Source organism: Notamacropus eugenii, chromosome 2 (genome assembly GCF_028372415.1).
Source record: "Notamacropus eugenii isolate mMacEug1 chromosome 2, mMacEug1.pri_v2, whole genome shotgun sequence".
Lineage (NCBI taxonomy): Eukaryota > Metazoa > Chordata > Mammalia > Diprotodontia > Macropodidae > Notamacropus > Notamacropus eugenii.
This window is the reverse complement of record NC_092873.1, coordinates 239,138,985-239,153,399: the sequence shown is the minus strand read 5'-3', so window position 1 is coordinate 239,153,399 and position 14,415 is coordinate 239,138,985. Positions and strand designations below refer to the sequence as shown.

Sequence of the window (14,415 nt, the reverse complement as noted above, 5' to 3'; positions counted from 1 at the left end):
GCGCAGAAAATGTGAGATGGTACTGTATCTGTTATTAATTGAATTTTTAAAAAAAGCAATTGACTTAGAATCACAGAATTTCAGAGCTTGACAGGGCCTTAGAGATATCTCTCAATCCCATCATATTTCAGATGAGGAAATTGAGACTCAGAGTTGTTAAAGGACTGGCCCAATGTCATGGCTGTTAAGCAGCACTGAGAGACAGAAATGTTGGTCTCTGGAATCCTAGTGCAGTGCCCTTTCCCAAACCCACACTGATAGAGTAAAATTCAAATCGTGTGTGTGTGTGTGTGTGTGTGTGTGTGTGTGTGTGTATGAGTGTGTGTGTGTGTAATATATATTTTAATGCAAGAAAAATATTAAGAATTTTAAAAACAATGTTGGAGTTAATTTTTATTTGTTCATTTTTCACTGAACAAAAGAACAAGTTGTAGCTTAAGTGAATAGTATTTAGATAAAATCCAAGACAATAAGGTGGAGAAATACAAGGATAAAAGGCCAGTGGCATTCAGCTATTTTAGGTCTAGGAGACTCAGTAGAACAAAATATAATATTAAGGCACTACTCAAACATCATGTCTCTCACATGTATGTTAAAGATAATACAAGATTCCATAAGAGATGCAACCACAGAAATAACTTTGTTCAATGATCCACCAAGTATCGATATTACGTAAGACATTAAATAGGGAGATATGTGCTCACCTATGGTGTTAACCAGTGTCATGGAAGCTGTCCACAGAATTCAAAGAGAAGAGGGATGCCCTATTAATGGCGATGTTCTCCAAACACTATTTGTAGATGACACTGTGATAACTGCATTGAGCTCTGAACACCACACAAAGCTTCCTCAATGAAATCCATGGTCATGTGAAAGAGATTGGTCTGACCAATTCACACTGGAAAAACAAAGTAGATGAAAAATGTGTATTTCCTGGATTACAATATGCACTTGGAAGGTAGCCCACTAGGTTAGTCCATTAGTACATATTATATATTGGGTAGGCACTGAACATGGACAATGAGGTAGGCCTAGACTGGAGTAGGAAATGATCAGAGTGATTTCATTTGGAAAACTATATAACACTTTGAATACTCCTGAATGTAAACTCATCTTCAATGCCAATATTTTCATTTTGATGCTGTATGACTAAGTTATGGAAGACTACAATCTGAGAAGTTAAAATGTAGTTAATCCAAAGAAAATGCAAACATGAATGGAGGTGCAAGTACACTGCGGCATATTACCAACAATGACTTATGAGTGAAATGGTAGGTAAAGATGTAATGAATGGCATGTATGACTCAGAAAGCATATTAATTATGTACTGAGAGAGAAGGATAACAAAGAGCACCAGTACCCCACTACTATCTTCTAAATAGTAAAAGAACCAGAAGAAGTTCTTTTATGTGCTCAGCAGAAACTTTAAGAGGGATTTACAAAAACTCATGGAAAAGAATTGAACAAAATGAGACAGCATGGAAAGGTTGTGATTTATATAGATGGGAGAAGTACCCAAACAGAAGAAGACGATTTGCCAAAGTATTAAGCTGTGTTGGTATGGGAAGAAAGACACCTGAGAACATTAAATTTGCTGAACATATTTTATTTTTTAAAATGAAAATACATAAATAATAAAATAAGATAAATTTTAAGACATTCAGTGTGTCAATTATCTTCAGATTTGCATTATCCTGAAAAAGAAAAAGAAGTCTCATTAGGATACACATTGCCTTGTATGATAAAAAGAAATGTTTTATGTGTGAAATTTAATTCCTATTCATCCATACCTAATTGAGACTATTTAATAGTAGAGCATATTAAAGTTACCTTGCACAAAAATATTTCTGTCACATATATATGGATTCAGTTAGTGATTGTTATTTAAGGCAGGCTTGTACAATCCCATTTTAAACATATCTCCAGCAGTCAATCATGTGGCAACAGATACCTTTAACAGAAGACAAAACAGCTGGGAATTAATTTCACTTTAGCTTTATAGCATGTGAAAAAATGATTTTACAAAATTCACTACTCTATTAGATACAACTAGTACATACCTTTTTGTTCAAATAATAAAGAATCCCAAATGGATCACTATGGATTCCATTTTTAAACCTGTAAATTTAGAAAAAATTTGAGGGTAGGGGATTGAGGGGAAGCAAAGCATAAAGGAGACTATATGAGAAAGAAAAAAAATGACGTACTGTGTATAAAATATATGTATGGCAGTGTTGTACAGTGCAAAAATCACTGTACTGGACTGAGTTCAGAAGATCTGGATGCCATTTTTGAACTGATTTTAAGTGTGTTGTCCTCTTTTTTTTGTAAAATAAAAGGATTGGTTTAGATTCTGTATTTATTATTCTATGATTATATGGATTAAAACAGATGTAGGATACCTTAAAATGACAAATAATATACTAAAATGTTTTGCTTCATACAAAATAATGTAATTATCGAATATGTGAAATCAGCAATGTGCCGATACATATATATATATATATATAATGTATAATGTATTTCAAAAAATATAAATTTCTCTCAATAGTCATCTACAAGAGGAAATTAATCACAACCCAAACAATTTTTCTAACCTGTCTTATACGATATAGCATGGTGAAATTATAGAATTTTAAACTTAAAAATCATCTATTACCCATTCTCACTCAGAATAAGAATTTTTGTCTAAGTGCCTCACACAAATGGTCACTCAATTTCTGTTTTCCAGGGAATAAGGGAAGGAAGGGGGATCAGAGGGAGGGAGAGGGAGAGGAAGTGTGAAAAGAAGACTGGATGGAAGACAGGAATGAAAGAAGGAACAAGGAAGAAATGGAGGGAGGGAGGAAGGAAGGACAGAAAGTCAGGTAAAGTGGGAGGGAAGAGGTGGGGAAAGGAGAAGTGAGGAAGGTTTTATTAAACACTTCCTATGAGCCAGACTCAGTGATAAGCATAGCTACAACACCATCTTGGGAGTTAGGTGATATTATTCCCATTTTACATTTGATGAAAACTGAGAAAAATAAAATGAAATGACTTCCTCAGGAACAAAGAGTTACTAAGAGTCCCAAGGCAGATTTGAACTCAAGTCTTCCTAACTCTATGCCCAGCAAACTCTCCACTGCACCTCTATAGAGGTTTGGAAAGGTTACTATATATGGAGGCAACCCATTCAATTTGTAGGACAGTTCTAGTTATTAGAAAATTTCTTTTGGTGAGCCAAAATCCTATAACTTACATTCATTAATTCAAGTCATTTGGAAAATTAAGATAATATTAGTATCATATATGTTGCCTTCTAGTTTTCAGTGGTTTTTCCCTCCTTAAGACAAATAGAAAAATAAAAAGGCTCAGAATGGTCAAGAAACTTACTCAGGTTCAAATGGGGAGGAAATAATATAGTAAGGACTAAGACTCAGGTCTTCAACTCCCAGATTAGTGTTGTCTACCACAGTGTTCCTCAGTAATGCCTTCTGCATTAAGATAGAGAATATCTGTTCTATCTTCCTCATCAGGAGCCACCCAAATATTGAAAAACAACTCTCTTATCTTCCCTTAGTCTTCCTTTCACCAGTATTACATCCATGCAGTTCCTTCAACTGTTTCTTAAATGACGAAGTTTCTAGGTCCCTAACTAATTCAGTGGCCTTTTTCTAGATGAAATGTGGCTTGTTAATGTCTCTCTTGTATGCAGAAAGGAACAGAATATTCTAGATATTGACTGAGAAGTAAGGGTTTTAACGGTGCTATTTTCCTGTGATCTAGACATTACTGCTCTACCAACACAGCTTAAAATCACATTAGATTTAGAAGCTGTATCAAGTTATTTATATTACCTTTATGAATAACCAGAATTCTTGTACATTCATCATATGTAGTTGCTACCAAGCTCGGTTTTCTCTTGGTTTGTGACATTTCTTGAAACTAAAAGTAAAACCCCATTCCTGTTGAATTTCATCTTGTTGGCTTTGACATAGTGTTGAAATTTCAAATCTTAATTTTGTCATCTCCCCTCTCTCCCGGTTTACACCATTCAGATATTTAACTAACATTCATTTAAGGTCTGCAAGTCATAGAAGATTGGACTAGATGGCCACTAAGATTCCGTTTAGATCTTGTTCTTAGCTATGATGCTATGACCAATAAAAAAATGCTTCTTAAAACTGCCTTTTCCCAGATGGAAGAATAGAGTTTTGGGAAAATGAAAATACAAAGTAAATCTCCAAGAAACCTTTTCCTGGCCATTCATGTGGGATTTTTGCTTTGCTACTATTTTGCTTCTATCAATCAAAGAGAAGTGGTGGCATTCTTGGAAGCTATGGCGAGAAAAGGCATTTGAAAAGACCCTTTGCTAATCATAATGGTGCAGATGACACCAAAAGAGTAAAAGTGACAGAGTGGTAAAACAGGACAAGGATAATAATGACATGAGTCTATATTCAATGAACAAGGAGGAAAAGCTTTACCAAATCAAGGATTTGGAACTCCAGAGCACAGAATGTGGCAGAAGGGAAATCTATCTTAAGAGACAGTCAGGATTCAGACAAGAAGCCATAATATGTTTTGTCTTGGTTTTCTAATAAAAGCACTAACAGTAGTATTGAAAAAAATTCCTGTCCTACCAGAAGCTGTTTTAGGGAAGCTGAGAACATTCATCCATTTGATATTTCTGATGATTTCGAGACTATATTGTTTTCTTCAGATAATGCAAAGCAGACATCATTCTTTGGCAAAATCAAGTGCTATGTTCCATGGCAAACTGCTTACTGAATACTTTGTGAACTTTGTAATTGATCTCTCAATTAACAAGCTCTCAAACTGGTAAGACCTCATTTGCTGGATAAAAAAATTTGAAGTCATTTTTATCTCATAACATTCTCTTAAATAACATCCATACTGAAATTGCCTATGTCTATATCACCCTTCATTAAAAATTAAGCTACCAAAATATACAAATTCCCAAAAGTGTATTTCCTAATCTTATATATGAAGATCCTAGGTGACTTTCAGCAAATGATTATTATTCAGGAAGATGACTATACATGCTGTAAAACAGAACTAGGAAAAAAAGTTGTACTACAGATTTCTTGTATGCAATTTTAATGGTTTAATAATAATTATTGATTCACTAACAAACCACCAATGTCAAAGAGATTAAAATGCTTTTTGCGATATTAAGAAAAGCTCTTTCCCCAGAAGAAATGACATACTTTTCCCCCTTCGCATTCCAATAATATTCATCCACAAGACCACAACAGGGTTCAATTTATTTGCATGCAACATGAATCAAATTTCAAAGGACATGTGAAAATTCTACATAGGCATTTTAAAGGCTTATACTTGATAAAAATCTGAAATACTTTATTGTTCAGAAATTAGTCCAGAAATTCTTGGGGGAAAAAAATCAAAACAGTAAACAATATCAATTTGGGAAAAAGAGAGAAAAAGGGAAAATATTTATTTATTCTCCAGAACTATAATTTTCAAAATTATGAACCATAAAAATAAAACTGTGATAAGTATCTACATGCCCTTAAATCACATTTGAAAATATCTTTGCCATGAGATTATGAATTTTAAGATTCTTTCACTGAATAATTTTATTTTAAAAATACAAAAATTTGATGTGGATAAAAATATTAATTTTATTATCCATTTTCACTATGGAATTTCTATAAAATTTCCTTTGAATCAAAAGCATTCAGTGACAAAATGCTGAAAATTACTCCTCTTAAAAAAAAATAAATTAAAAACCTTTTAAAAAATGTAGGAGAAATAACTGAAAGGAAAAAATTGAGCTTTAAAAGTGCTTTAAAAAGTGTTAAAAGCATGTTGCTTACTAAATAAACTGAACCCTGTTATATTTTTAAATGTTACCCAACAAATTCACACTAAATTAAAAGAAAAAGCTGCATTCCACATATAATTGATTTTTTTATAATTATAGGCCCAATGAGTTTAGAAGAAGTAGCTTATAAGATTATTATCACAAAGAATAATAAATTAATACATAAAGAATGCAAAGAAATGCCACATGATAATTTTTTAAAGTTGGGTTAGCATTTGTACAGCAAGGCACTGGATTAGGAACAAAAAGAAAGAATTTTCTATTTCCTACCGATATCATTGGCTACCATCTTGGAAAATTTTCTGCTTTTGGTCTTCACTGGAAATAACATTTTGAAATAAAATGTCAAAATCTATTCAAAGAAAATTAAATGAAGTATAAAAAAAAATGAAATGCTTTAAATAACATACTATACCCTTTTCTATAAAATTAGTCACTTTTTGTTCATCATCAGAATTGTTTGGCGACGTAGAACCTACATAAACGAAGACAATGAAATGAACATGCAGAATGGTCATCACTCACAAACACTGAAGTTTTGCCAAAGGCAGAATTATAATAAAAGAAGAAAACAACCAAAATCATCTCTAAAATGTAACTGTATTATTTACAGAAAGTAGGACGTCCTTTTAGTTACAACAATAGTTCCTAGAATAAAGTACAGTAACAGCAATCAGAACTAAATCTTAAGCCAAGATTCAAGTCAATCCAAATATTTAGTAGGCTTTTAATGTGCAAGGCATTGTGCTGTTCACTGGGACTGAAAAGAAAAACAAATCATAGTTCCTGCTCTGAAAGAGCTTATAACCTACTGAGAGGAGAAAACATGTATATGGATAATTAAATCAATGTTAAAAATAATTAGTAGTTGCAGCGGGGGAGAGGAGACAAGAATAAGCGGAGGGGAGAAGGTTGAGAAAGACTTTAGAATGTCAAACCTTGAACAGAGATAAAGATTTCAAGAAAAAGACATGGAAAAGAAAGTATCCAGGCATGTAAGAAAGCCTGTGAAAAAGCAAAGAGGTAGGAGAGGTAAAGCTTTGTGTCTTAAGAATACCAATTCAGCAAATTCATGGATGAGAGAGAGAAGAAAGACTAGGGCAGTATTCAGGTGGCTACCTCAGTAATCTCAATTGATCACTCAATCAGTCAACAAGCATTTAGAGATGAGATCCTGTACCAGTGTGGTAGGTCTATGATCAGAGAGAAAAGGATGGATTCAAGAGCTGTTTAAGAGGCAGGATCAATAAGACTTGGTAACTGACTGGACATAGGGACTGAAGGAGAGTGAATACTTGGAATGGCTCAGAGGTTGTAAGACTGATTAACAACTAGGAATGGTGGTGCCATATAGTACAGAAATCTCTATTTAGAATTACGTATTAAAATATAATTGGTAGTCCTTTCTCCTCTTAGGAAAATATTTTCTCAAATGGGATGAAATACAGAAAACTCAATGAAGCAAAAATAATTATTTGATCTAAATTATATTTCCTTAAAGTTATCTTCAAATTTGGGAGGATTAAAGAATTTCCTGATACAGTCAATGCTTGATATTACTCTATATGAAATGATTCTCTTAAAGCCTATTATTGCCAGTAACTGTTAGATATAATTGTCTAGGCATTTTTGTTTTTTCTATTCTTTCATTTGCCACTTCCCTATTTTTGATTTTTCCCCCACCTTTACCAAGGTTTCTGTATTATACATACATATGTACACATGCATATATGTGTACGTATGTATGCATGCATGTATACATGAACTGTTACTATGAGCATCACCCCAAGCCAGATTCCAGTTGCCAGAATTTAAAAGTATCTCTATTTCACACTTACATGTAACAAACAAATGTACATTATAACTGTTAACACAAGATTATTTCACTTCTTTTTCATTCAAGTAAAAGTATTTGCAACTGAATTTGTGTCTATTAATTCAAAGAAAATTATGATTCCTTATTATTACACGTCAGGTAAAAATACTGTCTGGGTGGCAAGTGTTCCCTGACTTTTCTGCTATTTTTCTTCTTTATAAATTATTTTATCCAGTATGTATTATTAAATATAATCACCTCTATGGTGGGAAAAGGGCCAGACCTCTCTCCTTTAAAATATCACTTTAACTTCAGATCACAGTGGTTATGAGATTATTATGTAAAAAGACACTTAAAAATCTCATTTTTTTAAAAAAAACAAGGATAAAAATCAACATCCTGAAAGATTTGTATTTCACATTGGTTAGGTTTTTAAATGTATCAATGACAAACAAAATTCTGCAACATTCTTTTAAGGAGAGAGAATAATCATCACTATATTTGAGTACACACATAAATATATGTGCTACATACATGTAGCTACAAGAAACTAACGTTAGATTTTCCCCTTTGACAATACTCATATTGAGTCATAGTCCTAAGTGATATGAGATAGTTTAAAAATTGTTAATATGTTCTACTACAGTAATTATATCTAAAATATTAGTTGAATTATTATTTTTTAATAAAAATGGGAAATATCTTCAATGTACAGAATTTGAAATGTTCAAATTTTTAAAATTATGAATTCATCACATTTCATTATATAATTTAATGATACCAAGAATATATTATTAAAGTTCTAGAGAAATATAAATATGCTCAATGTTCCCAGAAATAATTAACAGTCATTTGTAAGCTGAAATTATAAACAAATTACATATTTATGGTGGTGAATGAAGTAGATATAAAGGAGGGAAGCATTTAATTTTTCAGAAACAAAAGCATATAGTATCAAAATATAAAGCATTTTTCATTTTTTTGTATGACAATGGAAGAAAATGTTATTAATGAAATAATTTTTTAAAATTAAAATTTAAAAAGTTAAATTTCACTTTTGTCACTTATATGTTATATCACAGATACATAAATCTCAATTTAAGTTATGATAATTCTAACTTCTTAAATTTAGTTTTATAATCTCCAGTACCTCCCTCTTCTATTTCATTCTTTTCATTATTTGACATAATTTGCATTAATTTAATAGTTTATGCTATTCTTTTCAAATCAGAATGGCTTGGGAACAGTAGAAAGAACAACGAATTTGTGATGAAGAGAGCTGAATTCTCACAGACTGACAAAGAAAGTAGTTGCTTCTAAACAATCTAGAAATGATTTATTTTGTAACACTTCTTATTCAAGTTCAGAAAAAGCTGGGATAGTATATGGAGAGAGTCAGTTACAAGGCTAGGAACAACCTGGGTTCAAGTTCCATTGATGATACAAACTACCTTCACCACTCTGTTCTGTAGGCAACTCTTAATGTTAAGGTCAGCCTTTTATCTACAATGTTATGTTGTCAGGACCAAATGAGGATGTTTTGCAAATATTTCCAATGGCAACTTAAGCAAGGCACTGAATTTAATCTATGAGGTATAATTTGTTCTATGGCGCTGATACTTCCTTGCTCCAAAGTATCCACTCAACATTTAGGGAAGATGGAATAATTTTTTTTTTGGTCAATTTGGAATAAATTATGACATTCAGACTTTTATGATATTCAATGGGCAGTAGGAAGCATGTGTATAAACACAATTAAAAAAAATAAATTTAATATTTCTAAGAAATATGTACTATAGTTACTTGTTTTATATTCTGTATATTATACTGAATTGCAAATAGGTTCAAATTTAGTTTTTGAATATAGTATTCATTTTATTCTCAAAGCCTAAAAGATTCTTTCATATGGCTTAAGTTCTTGACTATAAAATAAACACCCTAGAGAGGAATATTAAAATATTAAAACAGAAAAATGAAGACTACTCACAGCCAAGACCCTTCAATAAAATATAGTTTTTAGCTTTGATTATATATGTATATGCATATATATATGTATGTATTTATGTGTGTGTGTGTGTGCGCGTGTATCCCTATCTTGAATCACTAATTCATTAATTTCACAACTTCTTAACCTAAAGTAGGAAACTGTGGATGGAGGGTTCCAGATATCATGCACAATGTTTTTGAAAAATCTCAACAAAGAAAGAAGACACATAGAATCATGGATCAGACAGAGGTGAGAAATCATTTTATACTAGTTACATAATCAATTTGTCCTTTTATCTTATAAACTTTTAGTTTAAAAAAATAACACCCTTTTCAACCTAACATAAAAGGTAATTTAAGTGCTAATGTGGTTTTTTTTTCATTAAAAAGGAAAAAAGAAACATTTATTTAGACTACAGGAAAGTAAACTATTATTTACAATACTTTTACTCTCCACACTATCAAAAAATACCAGGGATGCCTTTATTATTAAAATACTAGAGCTCATTAAAACTTTAAAGAGCAAGACAATTACTATTTTAAAGGAGATAAAATATCCCAAAACTGAAGATGTTATTCTATGACTTTTTACCAGTTCTGTAATGTGGATTTTCTAGTGAAGAAAATTACATCCCTTTTCAATTTAATCAGAATGAAATCCTTCAAGCAGGAGTTCTACACCATTCTTGTGCCATGGACTCCTCAGAATGTTTTGAAATGCATAAAATAAACAATATAGGATCATAAAAGAAACCAATTAAATTGAAGTTACAAATGTGTACCCATGTATGCATATACGTACATGCACATATATTTGCACAGATACATATATGTGCATAAGTGCACACATACACACATTTCCAAACCAGGCTAGAACCCCTATCTCAAGGAAAGGCTAAATCAAATAGCACATTCACTCACATATCACACACAATGCTCCTGTAGACTTGTTTCTTTAAATTGGTGTATATTTCATAAACCATGATAAATACTGGCTTCTATACAACCATAATTGTCAAACATGAGAAAAACCACAATTACCAGAAGTAGGTGACTTGCAACGATCCTCTGGCACTACAGTCCCTTCATTAATATCACAGAGACCTGCTGAAAAATACAAATACAATACAAATATTATAGACACACAAACAAGTTACATTGTTTTCTAAAGTAATTTAGTTCTTAGCTTTTCCTTGTTTTTAGTTGATAGGCAAATTAATAGATTGTGACTGTGCTGATGCTACTATTCTTACATTAATAGTTTATTTACAAATTGTTCTGAACATATAAAAAATAATAGGATATTATATTTTGGGTAAAAACACAATTTATCATTTTATGAGGCCTAAGAAATAGTTGTAGAAGCAGTGTGGCATAGGAGATAGAAAGCTAGCTTCTGAGTTAAGGCAAACTGGATTCAATTCCCACCACTAACCCATTAGCTGTGTGACCCTAGGCAAATCAGTTAATGCCCGAGTGCCACTGGCAACTCTCAAAGACTATAAATTGAAGAACAGTGTAAAATTTAAATTGGTAGAGAGGCAACTTTCTCACTAGGAAGCTTTCTATATAGATGAAATCACAGGCATGGACAGTTATATTAACAATAATTTTTTTTAAGTTGACTGATATATGAAGAAACACATAATAAGATAGCATCCATTAATTTTTTTTGGAAGGTTGGGTAAATCAGGAAGACAGACTTATCAGCACATATCTAATTACTAATCTGATGACTGCTTAATTTCATCTGAAAGACTATATTATTTTAAAACTGTTTTAAATAAAGTGTAACATTTAAGCCATTATTAACTTTTTCTGAATGGAGAATAAATTATTTGCAATGAATTTGCTTTTTTTTGAAAACTAAAGTATTTCAATTATAATCTGAAAATGGTTTCTTTGAAACATATTATTTGACACATTTACTTTAAATGTTAGGGTAAAAGATTTCATTTGGGTCAAAATGATTAAATTTTAAAATACTGTAATTTTGTGAGTATACTACAAAAATAACAGTATTAAAATGCTTTTTTCCTATATACTTGAATTGCACACATACAGTAATCAAAAACTCTTTCATTTTACAACCAAAGCAGCTTTCAAAAAGTACTTTTAAAGATAAGATACATTCTATAAATCTGCAGTTCTTCAGAGTAAGGTTAAAAATGGGCTGCTGAAGAAATGACAAGCCTTAGAAGTGATAACATCATATTAGTGACAAACGAGCCCTTTGTAAACTTTAAATGTTGTTGGTGGTGCTAGTTTCTAATAAATGCTTCAGTTCCAGTAAAATTTATTTGTTGAATTCTCAATGATATTATGAGGTTAGCATTTGTACTATGTTGTTCTATCACCTTAAGTTTATGAAAGACTGCAAGTTTCTACTTAATAATGGTTATAAGATATTCTTGACTCAGTACCCTTTTCTCCCTTTCTCTTCATCTTAAAAAACCTTGATATAATGCCCCACTTTAAAAATATAGTGGCCCTTTTCCTTGCAAAGATTAGCACCTTTATACATCTCTCTTCTATCTCTCCCAGTAGACTGCAGCTTTAAGCATACTTTGTTTTCTCTAATCTAATCTTTAACCTCTATCTATTGGTTCCCTCCTCTACTCCCTTCAAGCATGTCAACGTCTTCAAAAGAAAGAAAAAAAGAGAAATAAATGAGAGAGGAACAGAGAAGGATGGAAGGATGGGAGAAGGTAAAAGAGAGAAAGGAGGAAAGGAAGCCTTCATTAGACTCAACCAGCTATCATGCTAACAATCCACTCCTCTTTTTCAGGATCCAATTTCCATAAAGAACTGTCTAAGTCCACTGCCAACACTTCCTCTCTTCTCACTAACTTCTAAAAACTTTGCAATTTAGTTTTCAATCTCATCACTAGATAGACAATGTTCTCTACAAAACTATGAAGTACCTCTATTTTTCTGGGTGCTTAATTTGAATAGATATTTGCTGATAACTTTTGTTTTTATTTTTTTATTTTTTTTTCAAGATCTAAAAGAATTTAATTCTTTTGAGTATCTGATTGACCAAGAGAAGGATGAGAAACACCTAGAGATCAGGGTAATTAAGTCAGGCAAACTAAAAATATCCTTCCTAACACAAACTTCATGATTTGTTAAAAACAGGCAGATATTTTGAGTCATCATGACCATGTCTCTACTCAAGAATCTTCAGGGGCTTCAATTTACCTTTAGGATAAAACACACACACTTCAGGTGAGCATTTAAGCCCCTTCCCAGTCTGGTTGTTTCCAGATTCACTCCATCTTATTTCCTTTCATGAACTCCAAGTTCCAATTAAACCAGCCAACTAGCCAGTCCAACATAAAACTTTCCAGCTTCTTTTTCTAGTTCTTTGCCTATCCGTGGAAAGTCCATTCTTTTTTCTCTGTCTTCCTTCAAGGCTCACATCTCAGTTGGGATTACTTTAGTGATTGCCTTTCCTGATTAATCCAAGGAATTAATAATCTCTACCCTCTGGTGTTTCCTTAATTGTTTATTTGTTTATATTCCCCATTAAAATGAAGCCTCTTTTCTGGCTGGGCAACTTTTGTTTTTATAACACCAAGACTGTTCTATAGTCTTTTTGGTTTCCTATTTATGTATTTCTCACCTCATTATCAAGACTTCTTATTTTATTTTGGAGTTATCTGCTGTTTTCCCAAATTTTAAGGTGCATATTTAGTTCATTCATCTTTTCTATTTTATTAATGTGTGTTTGGGGATTTAAGTATTCCTCCAAAGACTGTTTTGGTTGTATCTCAGAAATCTTGACATTCTGTTTGCTACTTGTCATTGTCTCTCACACATTTATATTTTTTATTATTCTTATGATCTTTCTTTTTAGTCCACTCATGTAGGATTTTATTATTAGGATGCCATTTAAGATCATGTCTTTTGTTCATGCTTCATGAAGTGATTACTATTTTTCTTCTGTTATAGTTTGTAAAGGATGTGTTTAGTATAATTTCTCTTTTTATATTTGTGTTTTCTCTGTACCCTAATACATGGTCAATTTTTGGAAAAGTGCCATGTGTAGGTGAATAATATGTATATTACTTAGCAGCCCATCCAGAATGTTCCATGAATCTTTTAGTCCTAACTTAAATAGTAATTTTTTCAATTCTATATTTTCTCTTTTCTTTGAACTTCAGAAATGATTGTGTGACATGTTAGACAATGGCACAGGACAGCCTAGTGTAATGTGCCCTCATCAAAGAAGGTGCTGTGCTCTATAAGCAAAGCAGAACTGAAGTAGCGCATAAGAAACACAAGAAGTGCAAATTTAGAGAATCCACCCCAAATAGTCACATTTATGCCCTGTGGTAGAGCATTTTGAGCCCATATTGGTATGTTCAGCCACAACAGGACATACTGTAACTTGATTCTAACATAGTGAGAACAACAATCTAACCCAACCACATCCCAAAGGCCCCCATCTTTATTAGATTTGTCCAACTTAGAAAGATGTTAAAATCTCCTATTTTTATTGCTACTATTTCTACCTTCTTGTAAGTAGGTGAATTTTTCCTTTCCAAATTCAGATGCTATGACATTTAGAATATACAAATTAAAAATTGGCATTGGGTTGTTTGTGGTCTATAGGAGTATAATTTTCTTATCTGTTTATTTTTGTGAATTTTTATTTTTGCTTTGTCTAACAGCAAGACTCTGATACTTCCTTTTTTTATTCAGCTGATGAATAGTAAATTTTTCCAGATATATTTTTATTCTATATATCTTAATCTTTTTT

At 32.0% G+C, this 14,415-nt stretch overlaps 1 protein-coding gene across 5 annotated transcripts in view; it reads right to left on the bottom strand.

Moving 5' to 3' along the window:
* Positions 1-14,415, bottom strand: part of STXBP5 (syntaxin binding protein 5) — a 214,530-nt gene that overhangs the window by 40,742 nt on the left and 159,373 nt on the right. For 2 of the 5 annotated variants that reach the window (XM_072643665.1, XM_072643663.1), the window contains one exon: positions 10,692-10,757. In XM_072643665.1, coding sequence (XP_072499766.1) covers positions 10,692-10,757 — 66 coding nt within the window. Of the gene's footprint in view, positions 1-6,118; positions 6,167-6,263; positions 6,324-10,691; positions 10,758-14,415 lie in introns of all 5 variants that reach the window. The other 3 variants (XM_072643662.1, XM_072643661.1, XM_072643664.1) reach the window with 3 other exon arrangements.